Source organism: Dipodomys spectabilis, unplaced genomic scaffold, assembly GCF_019054845.1.
Source record: "Dipodomys spectabilis isolate Male_0828 unplaced genomic scaffold, ASM1905484v1 ptg000156l, whole genome shotgun sequence".
Lineage (NCBI taxonomy): Eukaryota > Metazoa > Chordata > Mammalia > Rodentia > Heteromyidae > Dipodomys > Dipodomys spectabilis.
In genome coordinates this window covers 1,845,298-1,860,316 of record NW_024870833.1, presented here as the reverse complement: position 1 = coordinate 1,860,316, position 15,019 = coordinate 1,845,298, and the positions used below count along the sequence as shown (strand labels likewise).

The following is a 15,019-nucleotide window of genomic DNA, read 5'->3' as shown; positions in this document are numbered from 1 at the left end:
AGCTATATGACTTACCAGAAACTTCCTTGTATTTGTATCAGTAAAAATGTATTTAAGCTTAAACAGAAACTTTCATAATCAATATTTCATTTCAGCAAATCCACAGAAGAAGGAATAGTAATAATAAGAATCCACTGATCACAAATAAATGGAAAATCAGCAATAATGTAGTTATTTCTGTTATTACAGATTTTTAAAGATTTTTATCAGCATGCATTAATTGTATAACTTTTCCATTGTGACATCTCTATGCATGCGTACCATGTACTCACTCACGGTCATTCTCACTATCACTCTCATCCCAATTTCACCCTTTTAAAGCAATTTCAGCAGATTTCATTATTCTGCTTTCATATATGCATATAAAGTACTTTGAACATATTCACCATTACTCACCCTCTCCATTCTGCTCTCCCAACCCCAGCTGATACTGCCTCCTCATAGAGCCTGTTTTACTTTCCTGTCATTCCTTTTTTGGCATATATTGTACAAAAGCATTTCACCACACTTTCTCACATATGCATATAATACTTTAATCAGACTACTCCCCCTCTCCTTGTTTCCCCACAATCCTTATCCTTCAGGAGCTATTAGTGAGATTCCTTATGCTATCTTCATACGTAGCTACATTTTAATATTATTTACCCCCATTTATTATTACAGATTTTTTAAAAAAGAAAACACCTAGGAACAGTTTGTCAATTTAGTGATTGTTGTGGTGATTGTGGGATCAAACTCAGGGTTTCATACTCTTGCTTAGCTTTTTTCTCTCAAAGCTAATGGTCTACCACTTGAATTTGACCTCCACTTTCAGCCTTTTGGTAGTTAGCTAGATGTAAGAGTCTTTCAAGTTTGTCTTCTAAGGCTGACTTCAAACAATGATCTTTATATCTCAGTCTCCTGAGTAGCTAGGATTACAATCATGAGTCCTTGGCTCCCATCCTCTTTTGTTAATTCTTAATATCATATGCATATGAATCCTGCCTTTCAAACTTCTTTTAGTATTGCAGTTACTAAAATTTAGAAGACTTGTATACCCCAGTGATCATTTCCTTGAGGTATTCCTAGAGTCTAAAAAGTACAGCCAGATAACATTGCCTAAGCTATACATGTCCAAAAATGTAAGAGTCCAGAGTAGTTTAACATGGCAATGATGTTCTACTTTGCTTATAGGTAAGGTGGGCTGCAAATGTATTGTCTTTCTGGACCCACTTGGGCACCATATTTTTTTTCATTTTTCATTATCACACATTAGCTATACAAGGGAGGAATTCATTGTGGCATTTCTACACATGTATATGAGGTATTCTAATCAATCTCTTCCTATTTCTCCAATGTGTCTGTTTCTCCGTGTGTGTGTGTGTGTGTGTGTGTGTGTGTGTGTGTGTGTGTGTGTGTGTGTGTGTATCTGTGAAGATGACATACAACTCCTACCTAAGTGACTTCTTTTTGGTTTGCACTAACTGGTTGCCAAGAATTCACACATAGCTCTCTTTAGGTTGGCCAGTATAAAACCCGTATGTGAGCCAAAGTGACCAAGTACCTCTTTTTCTACAGCTACCAGCCTATGGCCAAGGGTGAAAACATCTTACAAGTCCTTCTGTACCAGGCCAGTTGCACTAATTTTTCCTCAGTAATTTATTAAATTTGCATTGCCAATTTCCTAAATAGAATGCTAGATCCCAAACAGTTAAAGCTATAAAGGATCTTCCCATCATCTGAAGTAACTAACTCTCTTTAGGAGTTGTAATGAGGGAAGGAGACTTATGCAGGTCATAAAACTGTTTACTGGCAGAGCTGTTCAAGTACAGTTCCTGAATTCTTAGACCTGTACCTCCCTTTTTTTTTTTTTGAGACACACTGATGATAATATCCCAAAGTATTTTAGTTTATAATTCCTACATTTCAAATATTTCCTTTGCTAATTGAAAAGTAGTATCATTTACACTCTTACCTGATGTTCATTAATAGTTTTTGACATCCTTAGGGTTATATTTCTGTAACAAATTCCTGATTCATTGGTTTTAGTTGATTTCATCTGTTAAAAGTTCCTTGATTTCAGATCACCAGGAGCAATGCTTCTAAAATTAAAACACACCAGGCATCAGTGGCTCAAGCCTATAATCCTAGCTCTACAATTTTCACTTTGCTGTGTACTTTTAAGGTTTTTCTTTTTTCTAAAATGTGTTTTCACTGTGATCAATGGACTGATGTCAATACTAGGGATCAAACCGAGTGCCCTTAGCATGCTAAGTGCCTTACCCACTGAGCTCTGTGCCCAGTCTAATTTTCTTTCTTTCCTTTTTTGGGGGGATGGGGAAGTGGGCTGGTCCTAGGATTTTAACAACACTGGGCCTGGTGCATTGTCCCTGAGCTTTTGTGCTTAAAGCTAGAGTTCTACAACTTGAGCCACAGCTCCACTTCCAGTTTTTTTGGGGGTTTTGTTTTGTTTTGTTGCTGTTTTTGTAGTTTAGTGGAGATAGGAGTCTCATGGACTTTCCTGCTTGGGCTAAAGTGGAACCAGAATCCTCTCAGCCTCCTCAGTAGCTAAGAATACAGGCATGAGCCACCAGCACCCAGCCCTTATTTTTATTTTTAAAAGGATTCACATAATGCTACCAACACAACAATTATTAGTGTCTTGTAAGTCTTCTTTTTTTGTGTCATTTGTAGGGCTTGAACTCAGGGCCTGAGTGCTGTTCCTGTGCATCTTTGTGCTCAAGGCTAGTGCTCTACCACTTGAGCCACAGCACCACTTCTGCTTTTTCGGTGGTTAATTGGAGAAAAAAGTGTCATGGAGACTTTTCTGCCCTGGCTGGCTTTGAACCATGATCTTCAGATCTCAGCCTCCTGAGTAGTTAGGATGTAGGTATGAGCCATTGGTGCCTAGCCAGTTCTATGTATATTATTTTTTAACTGTTGTAATAATTTTTGTGAGATTTTTATTTGAGACAGAGTAGCTTTGTAGCCCAAGACTGGCCTTGAACTCAGTAATCTTCCTGCCTCAGTCTCCTGAGTACTGGGATCTCAATGTGTGCTGCTGTGCCTAGCTGATTATAACCTTTATTTTTTAAAGTCCATTTTGTGGTTTGAACTCAGGGCCTGCTCAAGGCTAGCACTCTACCACTTTGAGCCACCATACCACTTCCAGCTTTTGAATGGTTATTTGGAAATAAGAGTGGACTTTGCTACCCAGGCTGGCTAGAACCATGATCCTCAGATCTCAGCCTCTGGAGTAGCTAGGGTTACAAGTGTGAATCACTGGCACCCAGCTGATTATAAGCTTTTACAAGCACTTTTAACAAAATTTAACCAGAGGTTTTAGATGTTAGTTTTTACTAGTTTAACTTTATTACTGAATATGTAGGTACAATTTGTAATGGTGTTGGTGGCTTATGCCTGTAATCCTAGCTCAGGAGGCTGAAATCTGTGGATTGAGGTTCAAAACCCAGCTGAACATAGTGAGACTTATCCCTATAACCAGCAAAAATTCAGAAGTAGGGGTATGGCTCAAGTGGTAGATCCTCATCCTTGAGGGAAAAAAGCCAAGAGATTGAGAGTTGCTGAGTTTAGGTCCCAGTACTGGTATACACAGAAAAGCATCAATTCATATTGATTGTGAAATCTGTTAATGTAAGACTATGGACAATGAAATGTGTGTTTTTTATACATTTAACATTCATATGCCTCTAAATGAATGAACTAGAGAGGAGAATTTGAAAACTCAAATATATTATTTTGTTTATTTTTATTTTTAAAATTATTATGAAGGTGATGTGCAGAGGGGTTACAGGTATATCAGTCAGATAATGAGTATATTTCTTTTTGGACAATGTCACTCCTTCCCTCACTCTGTTTTTCCCTCCCAGCCCTACCCACAAGTTGTATGGTTCATTTTCAACATAGTGTCTAGTGAGTACCACAGCTGCATTTGTTCACCCTTTGTCCCTCCATTGCTGTGCCCCCTTGACCCTCTCAGAGATAGATAAATAAATGAACAAATAAGGCAGAAAGTAAAACAAGAACAAGAATAAAGAAAACACCTCTTGTTTCCATTTTCTGGGGTTTGTTTTGATAAATGTTTTATATGATCAGAGGCTCATAGGCATTGTGCCTTTGTGTTTTTCCCTAAGAATAGCCTCCTTTGGTCTCATTCTGTGTGGATGCCTAGAGTGAATGTTAATTTTAGAAAGGGATTAAAATTAAGAGTCAAGGGCTGGGAAGGTGGCTCAGGGGTAAGAGTGCTTGCCTTGCATGCATGAGGCCCTGAGTTCGATTCCTCAGCACCACATAAGCAGAGAAAGCTGGAAGTGACACTGTGGCTCAAGTGGTAGAGCACTAGTCTTGAGCTGAAGAGCTGAGGGACAGTGTCCAGGCCCAGACTTCAGGCCCCACGACTGACAAAAAAATAAATAAATAATTAAGAGTCATGAAAGGCACATGTACTGTAATTAACAGGTTTGCTTTAAAGGCATACAGGATTTTAGGGTGCAATGACAAGAGGTTAGAACATTGGAAAAGCTCAGAGGCATTGCATAAATCTTGGATGTGCTGAAGGTACTAAAATGTGTTTGTTATTGGAAGAAAATCCTGAGAAGCTACTTTAATGGACTTTGATTGTCTGCAAAAAAAGCAATTTCACTTGACATGAAGGAATGGAATTAAAATAGAGGAGAAAGAAGGAGTGGTCAGGGAACAACCAATGGCCAAAGGATCAGATGAAAGTAACTGTAGATTAGAGTCTGGATACAAGCCAGAAGGAGCCAATAAAGAGAAGTAGCATGACAGGCATTTAATTCAAGGATTATAGGTAAGAAAGCAGCTAACTGATTTGCTGGAAAACTAGTGAAAAGAGGAGAGTTTAATTGATCATGAATTCATTATGTTTTCACATTGTAAAGTTGTTACTAAGAAAAGTATCATTTTCATAATACTATACTGTAGCAACCCATTGCCCAGGTCCTGCTCTTATACTTGTAGAGCTTCTGGAGAATTCCTTTGTGTTCTGCTTAGCTCAGTCTCATTCTCTGCAACTATTACTCCACTCTCCTCAGTAATAATGACAATGTCATCAGCAATAAGTAGCATTTTTGATGCATATGATATATATTGGCTCATCATTGTAAGGGTGGGAACTTTAGTTTTTTGTTTTTGTGCTGTTAATGTAGCTTGAACTCAGGCTCTCATGTTCTACTTTCTTGGTCATGCTGGCATAAAAAAGAAGTAGTCCTCCAGCATTTTGCTGATTCATTAGACATGGATTCTCACTGACTTTTCTGCCTGGGCTGCTTTGGTCTCAGATTCCCAAATAGCAAGGATTACAGGCATGAGCCACTGACACCCAGCTAACAAAGGTGATACCTTTTTTCTGCCAGTCCTGGGGCTTGAACTCAGGGCCTAGGTGCTTTCCCTGAATTTCTTTTTTCTAATGGCTAGCATTCTACCACTTGAGCCACAGCTCTACTTCCAGCTATTTAATTGGGAAAAAGAGTCTCAAAGACTTTCCTGCTCAGGCTAGCTCTGAACCACAATCTTCAGGTCTCAGCCTCCTGAGCAACTAGGTTTATAGGCAAGAGCCTCTGGTGCCTCTCAAAAAGTTATACTTTTTTGCATATTTACATTTTTTTCATTGTGAAAATACCATACAGAGGGGTTACAATTACATGGGCAAGATAATGAGTATATTTCTTATCAAGCATTGTTGCCTCCTCCTTTGTTTCCCCTTCCCATCCATTTCCATCCCTTCCCATCCCTTCCCATCTCCCCTACTTTTTTTTGTAAAGTGAGAACTCTTTTTTGCCAGTCCTGGGGCTTGAATTCAGGGCCTAGGCATGTTCCTAAGTTTGTTTGGCTTAGGGCTAGCACCGTACCACTTGAGCCACAGTGCCACTTCTGGTTTTTTCTGTGTATGTGGTACTGAGGAATTGAACCCAGAGCTTCATGCATGCTGGCAAGCACTCTATCACTAAGCCACATTCCCAGTTCAAGTGAGAACTTTTCATTCTCTTCATTTTATAAGAGAAGAAACTATTAAAGAGGAGACCCAGAATTGTAATTTGGACCTCAGCTATTTAGGCTTTGTAGCATCAGCCATACAGAATCGTTCCCATTATTATTATTATACACTTTCTGTGACAATCTTGTTATAAACAGAATGGCCTGTAGCTTGTTATGTAGGCCAAATTGGCCTCAAACTTAAATTTTCCTGAGTGCTATCATTACAGCTTTGTACCACCTAGATTTCAATTCTACTTTTTTGCGGCCCTATCTGTTTGAGCATATAATGTCACCTATGACTTTACAGAGAAAGTGGATGCTCAGGGCCTCTAATTTTTCCATTTCCAATCTCTGTACTTACTGTGTGGATTTCCTCCCACTTTTTCCCTCACCAGAAGGGAAGCAATCTACTTCTGTCATTATATATCAGGACCATGTCTCATTAAGTCCACCCTCACCTCACCTATCTTATCTTTATTTCTTTTTCCAACCTTTTTTTTTTTTTTTTGGTGTTCGTCATTACAAATAACCAAGAATCCCTTCCATTTACCCTATTTCTCTAAGTTAATTTACAGCACTTTATTCCCCTGAACTTCTTGGGAGCAGTATTTCAATTGTTTTGGAACACCTTTTCACTGAAAAGTGTTAAATTATATATATACATATATATATATATATCTGCATTGCATAAGTAGTAACGGAGCAAGGGAGATCTGATAGGTCCCTTTGTTCTGCGCCAGTCAGAGCATTGCCATAGTATTGTTCCATTCTTTTTTTTTTTTTTTTTTTTTGCCAGGCCTGGGGTTTGAACTCAAGGCCTGGGCAACATCCCTGAGCTGCTTCTGCTCAAGGCTAGCATTCTTCCACTTTAGCCACAGCTCCACTTCTGGCTTTTCTGTTTATGTGGTACTGAGGAATTGAAACCAGAGCTTCCATTCTGAGGGAAGAGTTTACATGTGTGGACAGGTCATTGTATATTCTTAGAATTGTTGAAGGGACTTTATGCTATACCATATTGAAACAGAAGCAGTTGAACAAAATTGAAAAACTTGAAGGACAAGTCTTCAAGTTTAGGTACTGAAATGTAAAAGGAGGATTAACCTTATTTTTGTATTTCCAAAAAAATGACTGTGAAGTATAGGTGGTAGCTATAAAGAAAAGGATTTTTGAGGACCTAGGGATCATCAAATTCAAGTCATCACATATGCTAGACAATTGCTGTACCATTGAGTTATATAACCTAGCCCTAGGATTTGTCTTTGGCTGTAGTGCTTTTTGGCCCAAAGCCTAGTAATTGCTTGCGTACTCTACTGTCATTCTACAACTTAAACCATGACTCTAGCCCTGCTTTTTGCTGATTATTTTTAGAGAGAGAATCTCAGAGATTTTTCTGGTTAGCTTCAAATTGGGGTCCTCCAGGTCCTAGACTCCTAAACTACTCCTGGCTGCTTCATTCTCCTCCACCTAATCCTTCCTCCCTCCATCTCCTTCTCTTCCTCCTCTACACATCTTCTTCCTCTTCTTCCTTCTTCTGTCCCAGTAGAGATCTGCTTTGAGAAACTGGAAGTATTGTCTTGGTGGTCATTTGACAGAATTCTCAAGGAGATTTAGTTTGGACTGTTGAAGTCAGGGTCTCACTATGTAGACCATGCTTGTCTTGAAATCAAGATCCTCATGCCCAGATTCTCAAGGAGATTTGAGCATCAAAAGTGTTGATTAGCTGGGTGCCGGTCACTCAGTCCTATAATCTTAGCTACTCTGGAGGCTGAGATTTGGGGATCGAGGTTCACAGCCAGCCAAGTGGTGCTGTGGCTCACGTGGGATGGATGTACACTAGCATCACCTAGGGAGTTTGAAGAACCAGTACTGGTGTTCTGATCCCACCCCATGTCAGCTAATTTGAAATGTTTCAGGGTTTGGGCATTGGTATTTTAGAACGTTTGAGAATCTTGACTTAGCAGATCCCTGCTGATCTGAAAAATATGGTACCGATCAATATTTTTACTCATTATAACATTATAGTCCCTGAGTTACATGTAGATTGGTATAATGTAAAGGCCCATGACATACTGTATTTATGCCTGATTTAAACTTTCATGTATTGTGACATATTAAAATATAGGAATAAGCTGGGTGCCAGTGGCTCATGCCTGTAACCCTTGCTACTCAGGATGCTGAGATCTGAGGATCATGGTTCAAAGCCAGCCTGGGCAGGAAAGTCCATGAGACGTTTTATCTCCAATTAACCACCAAGAAGCTGTAAGTGGAACTAAGGCTCAAGTGGTAGACTACTAACGTTGAACAAAAACACTTAGGGACATCACCCAGTCACCGAGTTCAAGTCTCAGGACCAGCATACACACACACACACACACACACACACACACACACACACACACACACACACACACACACACACACACGCAGGAGTAAAACTTAATTTGCAAATAACCAGGAGGTTGCTCAGCATGTAAGTTTTTTTTTCTATGGTTAGTTTTGTAAAATGTAGAGCATATCTTTGTATGAACATATGCACAGCCATAGGAAGGAAAATTTCTTGTAGCAATTGGTAAACAAATGAATAAGGTGATTGTTGGTCTGCTCACAATAATAAATTGAATATTGTGAACTTGGAAAGTTATTGTATTCCTTAAGGCAACCTTGGAGCTTTTCCTTTAGATATTAATCTGGTTTCATATCATTGTGTGCTGGTGGTGAAGTGGGAGGAGTATGTAGAAGTAAAAACAAATCTGATATCATGTGTTCACTTCTCTCAGGGATGCTCCAAGAAAATAAACTACAAATGCTTTTGTATTTCCCTCCAAAATTGGTGTTTAAATGACCTATTCCCTTGAAGTAGTTTTCTGCTTGTTTTAATTTTCTACTTTCTTGTGTTTAATTTTCTCTTTAAAGCTATTGGTGTTAGCAACCAGAGGGAAACCACCGTAGTCTGGGACAAATTAACTGGAGAACCTCTCTACAATGCTGTGGGTAAGCTATCATGAACAGGGCGCCAGTACAAGGCCTTTCTCCACCTGACACATGTGGTCACGCTAAGGTGTCCAGCTAAAAACAGCATGTATTCATGTTTTCTATAATCTAATGGAAAGGGCCAAGGAGTCTAAGCAAGTAGCTGTTACAAATTTTACAATTTTCGATCACATTTATTCACATATTAAATTAACTATCTTCTACACTCACTATTTACTATTATTTGTACTATATACATGGGTGAATGTTGCCAGAACTGTTTTGTAGTCCTTGTGCTTTTGACATCTAAAAGATCTCATTTCCTCCTGCCCTCACAGAAATTTAGAGTAACAAATGCTCACTGCTATCTATTTGTAAAGTATTTCCATGCTTCCTCTTTCCATTCAATAATTCAATTGCTGGACCTCTTGGGTTATAAAAATGAAATACAAGTCTCTCATTTGCTTCTGTTATAAATGTGGCTGTTTCAGCAGGCATTAAAAGAAATTCAAAGATGTCATAATTTGGGGTATGACATCTCAGATATAAATGACCATAGGTTATTTTACAGCATCATTTTGAACATATGATGCTTGATGAGCACTAAAAGAAATTGCCACTTCCTAAAAGGAAAATTGTGTTGTTTAAAAAAAAAAAATCTGTCATAAATAGGAAATCACAATGTTTATTAATCAAATTCTAGGTTGTGGTAGGGTGATAGGAAATGAAGGTAGAACTTATCAGATAGGAGAATTTTTTTTTGACATGGGATTTCCTTTTATTGCTTACATTGGTGTCAGGTACCTGGGCTCAAGTAATCCTTTTGCTTACTTCAGCTTCCCAAGTGCTGGGACAATGGTCATGCCACTTCCCAGCCATAATGAGTTGATTGAGTTACTTTTACTATATGTTTAATTCAGTAATACATATATGTACACACATATACACATTCATATACGTACACATATATAGATATATGTATGTGTTTGTATATATAATATATATGTATTTATACTTGTATTGGGATTGCAGGTGTGTACTACAACATGAGGATCGTTACTTTACTGTGTGAAAGAAAATAAGTGAGCTTGATGCTAGGTCTCATGCCTGTCATCCTCGCTATTTAGAGGGGTGAGATCTGAGGATCTAGGTTCAAAGCCAGCTTGGGCAGATACATCTGAGAGACTCATGTTTAATTAACCAGTAAAAAGCTGGAAGTGGAGATGTGGCTCGAGTGGTAGAGCACCAGCTTTGAGTGAAAAAGCCAAGCAGGACCACAAGACCTGAGTTCAAAATCTATTACTGTCATAAAAAATGATTTAAAAAGAAATAGAAAATAAGTGAACAATGTGCATTGTAAAAATATTTGAATTCATTGGAGTAGTTATTAAAAAAATAAGATATTTTACTGTTACCGTCTTATAAGAAAACATGTTTTTCAAGCATTGCAATCATGTATCTTTTTCAATCCATGTAGAATGTTATTGTAAAGGTGATGAACAGAGATAACCACATATCTTTAAAAAAAACTTTAGTTAACATTTTTTCCTATAATTTTAGTGACCAGGAAAATAACTACAAATTTATCTTCTACTTTTACTACTTAATAATTCTGTATTAAACATATAGATGTATACATTTTAACATAGCTTCAGTAATCGACTTTGTGGACAATGAATATGTCTCTTACATTAGCCAAAATTTTTCTACGAAAGAATTTAAAAATGTTAAACAAGCCGGGCACCAGTGGCTCACGCCTGTAATCCTAGCTACTCAGGAAGCTGAGATCTGAGGATCACGGTTCAAAGCCAGCCCGGGCAGGAAAATCCATGAGACTCTTATCTCCAATAAACCACTAGAAAACTGGAAGTGGTGCTGTGACTCAAGTGGTAGAGTACTCGTCTTGAGCTGAAGAGCACAGGAACATCGCCAAAGCCCAGAGTTCAAGTCCTATGACCGACAAAAAAATAAGTTAAACAATTTCATCAGGATTGAGTGCCATATTTCCCTTTTTACATGTGAAAATATCCTTCACTTTCAGTTTGTATTTTTCTGCAAGCAAATATCTTACTACACACATTGCATAGAAATACATGTTTTTAAACTTCAGTTTGACATTCTCATGACCATTTAACTGTGAATATAAGTAAGGCAAATTATTGCAATTAATGATTACTACTAGGAGAATATTTTTGGAAGTTATTATTAGCTTACTTTTCAATTATATGGGTTTTGTTGTATTTAGGGTAAAGAACATTGCAGCACTCCTTCATTAGTGATGATGTCTACAAGATTAATTTGTTTTTGTTTCAGGCCATTGGGACATACAGAGAAAGGTCAGATAGCTCAGGGAGGGAGGGATAGAGATGGAGGCAGGAGGAAAAAGAGAAGAAGCAGGAAAAGAGAAGACAGGCAGGCAGGTATGGCCAAAAACCTTACTGTGTTCAAGTCATGATCCAAACAAATATCCTTCCGAGAATTATTTATTTGGTGTGTTTAAACACAAGTTTCTGGAGGTCAATTTAAATCTATTCAGTCCATGTAGGATATGAGAGTCAAAAAGCTAATCCAGTAGCCTATAGGTAGCTGGTACTTAGGGAGGTATCACCAGGGTGAACTGCTATATGGAGGAACTGGAACTTATATCAAGGGTGACTAAGTTCTGCTTGTGATTTGGCAAAGTTAAGCCTCCGTTTAAAAGTGGATGCTTAAGTAGCATACAGTTATAAGAATCCACAACAGGGTTTTACTTTAATCCTTCCCCTAGCAAATTGAAAAGATGGAAGCCAGAAAGTTGACTTTCTTTTCTTCTCTGCTTTTCTTTTTCTTTCTTTCCTTTTTTTTTCTTCTTTTTTTGGTAGGTCATAAAGCTTGAACTCAGGGTCAGGACACTCTCCGAACTCCTTTTTGCTCAAGGCTAGTATTCTACCACTTTGAGCCACAGCACCACTTCCCAGAAAGTTCCTTTTAAAATTTCTACTTTGAATTGTAAAAATGAAACTTTGGACTTTGACTACTCATTCTAAAGTAATGTAACTAGATTAGTCAAAGTTATACTTGCAGTGAAAAAATTAGTAAATAATTTACCTAAAAATCTTTCTGTGATGTGCTTACTCTTAACTTATTTTGCTTCTCTTCTATCTGTGTCCTTCTGTACCTATCCTAATGAAGAGGCTTTTTTTTTCTATATTGGGCCATGTTTGATTTGAGAACCTTTTAATGTATTTTGATATTATTCTAGGTATTAAAGAATATAAATTATGTTAGGGTTTTGTTTTGGTTTGGTTTGGTTATGGGGCTTGAAGTCTGGGCCTGAATGCTCTCCCTGAGCTCTTCAGCTCAAGGCGAGTGCCCTACCACTTGAGCCACAGTGCCACTTCTGGTTTTCTGGTAGTTTATTAGAGATAAGCGTTTCACAGACTTTCCTGCCCTGGCTGGTTTAGAGTCTCACAGACTTTCCTGCCCTGGCTGGCTTTGAACTGTGATCCTCAGATCTCAGCCTCCTAAGTAGCTAGGACTACAGGTGTGAGCCACCGGTGCCCGGCTTGTTAGTTATTTTTACAAAACACTTTGCAGTCTAGTTTTAGAGAGAGACTAACAAGAAATTAGGGAATAGTTGATCATTGTCTGCTGCTAAATTGTATAGGACAGCTGGGAATGTGGCTTAGTGGTAGAGTGCTTGCCGAGCATGCATGAAGCTCTGGGTTCAAATCCTCAGTATCACATAAACAGAAAAAGCCAGAAATGGTGCTGTGGCTCAAGTGGTAGAGTACTAGACTTGAGCAAAAGAAGCTCAGGGACGGTTCCCAGGCTCTGAGTTCAAGCCCCAAGACTGGCAAAGAATAAAAATAAAAATAAATTGAATAGGAATTAAAACAAGCCCATGTCAGTATGGATTTTAAGTTTGTGGCATACTTTTCATGGTATAGGTCATACTTCATTTGGGCCTTGATGCATGTGTTAAGTCCCATTATGAGAGGGAAGAATTAAGCAATAGTGTACACAAGCTATGAAGGTGAAAACATATACACATTTCACAGAAGAGTAAAGAGATGGATTGCATTTGAGTATAAGTTGACTCCCTGTTAGTAGAACCAAGGGCTACTATTCCTGTGGTATCATGTTATCTATTTTACCCAGATTATTTAATTTCAGTGATCCTCTAAATAGGCTTTGCTGGCCTTATTTTATAAATTAACTATAGAAAAGCGCTGTAACTTAATTCAATGTCGTATAGCATAAAGCCACAGTTTGAACATAAACAGTCTCCAACCCTAAAGTATGTGCTCCTATTTGGATATACAGGATTGCTGATTATATAGGAAGCATTTCACAATAGTGTAGACTTGATACAACTGGCAGCTTGGGATGAAAGTCATGATAAAGGAAAGTTTATTATTGTACATTGGTAGAATGTGTTTCAAACATACCACTCTGCTGAAAGCATCTATGAAAATGAATTCACTGTATAAATTCATGTAAATTTAGCCACCAAAAGTTTAGGTTACCTTTCTATGTTCCAGGTTCTGTAGTGAACCCTAGCCATATAGTGATTAAGCAGGCTGGGTACTTGCAAATGTACCCTAATGTATCCTAAGGATAGGATTTAGGAAGCTGGAAGGAGAAAGTGGAATTGAACTGAATGGAAGAGAACACAAGTAGTTAAGAAGACAAGGCACTAAATAATTACAAAGAATAGATTGTGCATCTAACTTTAAGAAAGATGCTAAAATGTCATTATCAGCATGTAGGATGTAGGTCTTCTATTGAAGCTATCACAATAATATTAAGCTGGGCGCTGGTGGTTCACACCTGTAATCCTAGCTACTCAGGAGGCTGAGATCAGTGGATTGTGGTTCAAAGCCAGCTCAGGCAGGAAAGTCTGTGAGACTCTTAATCTCCAATAAGCCATGAGATAACCGGAAGTGACACTCTGGCTCAGGTAGAGAGCTAGCCTTGAGCTGAAGAGCTGAGGGACAGCGCCCAGGCCCAGAGTTCAAGCCCCACAACCAACAAAAAAAATTAAAGTTTTAGCAGCCTTTTCCTACAGCAATATCAGACATGATTAATAGAAACAGAACCATTTTTATCTTTGAGCTACTTTGGCTTTATTTCTATTATAGTCTAATTTTATTCATTTAAAAATTTTGGTGTTGGTACAGGAGCTTGACCTCAGGAATTGGGCATTCTCTTTTAGTTCTTTTTTCACTCAAGACTGGCAATCTACCACTTGAGCAACATTTTCACTTCTAACATTTTGCTTGTTATTCAGAGATAAGAGTCTCATAGACTTTTTGAAGATATTTGCCTTCTGAGTAGCTAGTATGGCAGGCATGAGCTAGTATTTATACTTTTTATTCCCTCAGTATTAGTTCAGACTAAGAACACAAAGACTATAGACTAAGTGGCTTCTACCATTGGAATGTATTTACTACAGTTGTAGAAGCTAGAAGTTTGAGGTCAATCAAGGTGTCAGCAGATTCAGTATCAGTTTGCAGATGACTGTCATATTCATATGACAGAGAGAAGAGTAAGAAATCAATCTCCTTCCTGTCTCTTTTTAGGAGCAATAATCCCATTCATGAGAGTACTACCCTCATGATGTAGTTATCTCTCAAAATCTTCATTTCCTCATACCTTTGTATTTGGTGTTAGGATTGGGGGGAATGAATTTTGAGGCAATCCAGAACATTCACTTCATAGCTCTCTTTGTATGCTTTCTTCCTTCTATTTTTTCCTTCTTATAACAGTCTCTTGGCTTTCCTTGCGTTCATTTTCCTCTGTTTTTACTTACTGAATTACATAACTGATGAGTAATAATACTACATGAGCAAATGAGAGGAGCTCTTTTTAGTCTTATTTTTAGATTTCTTTCTTTTTTTTTTTTTTTTTTTTTTTTGGTCAGTTGTGGGGCCTGACTCTGTGCCTGGGTGCTATCCCTCAGCTCTTCAGCTCAAGGCGAGCGCTCTACCACTTGAGCCACAGCACCACTTCCGGCCTTTTCTGCTTATGTGGTACTGAGGAATCGAACCCAGGGCCTCATCTATGCAAG

The 15,019-nt window shown here is 38.2% G+C and overlaps 1 protein-coding gene across 3 annotated transcripts in view; it reads left to right on the top strand.

Annotated features, from left to right (window-relative positions):
• The window catches only part of Gk (glycerol kinase), an 86,069-nt gene that overhangs the window by 19,146 nt on the left and 51,904 nt on the right, over positions 1-15,019 (top strand). For all 3 annotated transcript variants that reach the window (XM_042692419.1, XM_042692420.1, XM_042692418.1), the window contains exon 4: positions 8,911-8,988. In XM_042692419.1, the coding sequence (XP_042548353.1) occupies positions 8,911-8,988 (78 nt within the window). The remainder of the gene's footprint in view (positions 1-8,910; positions 8,989-15,019) is intronic.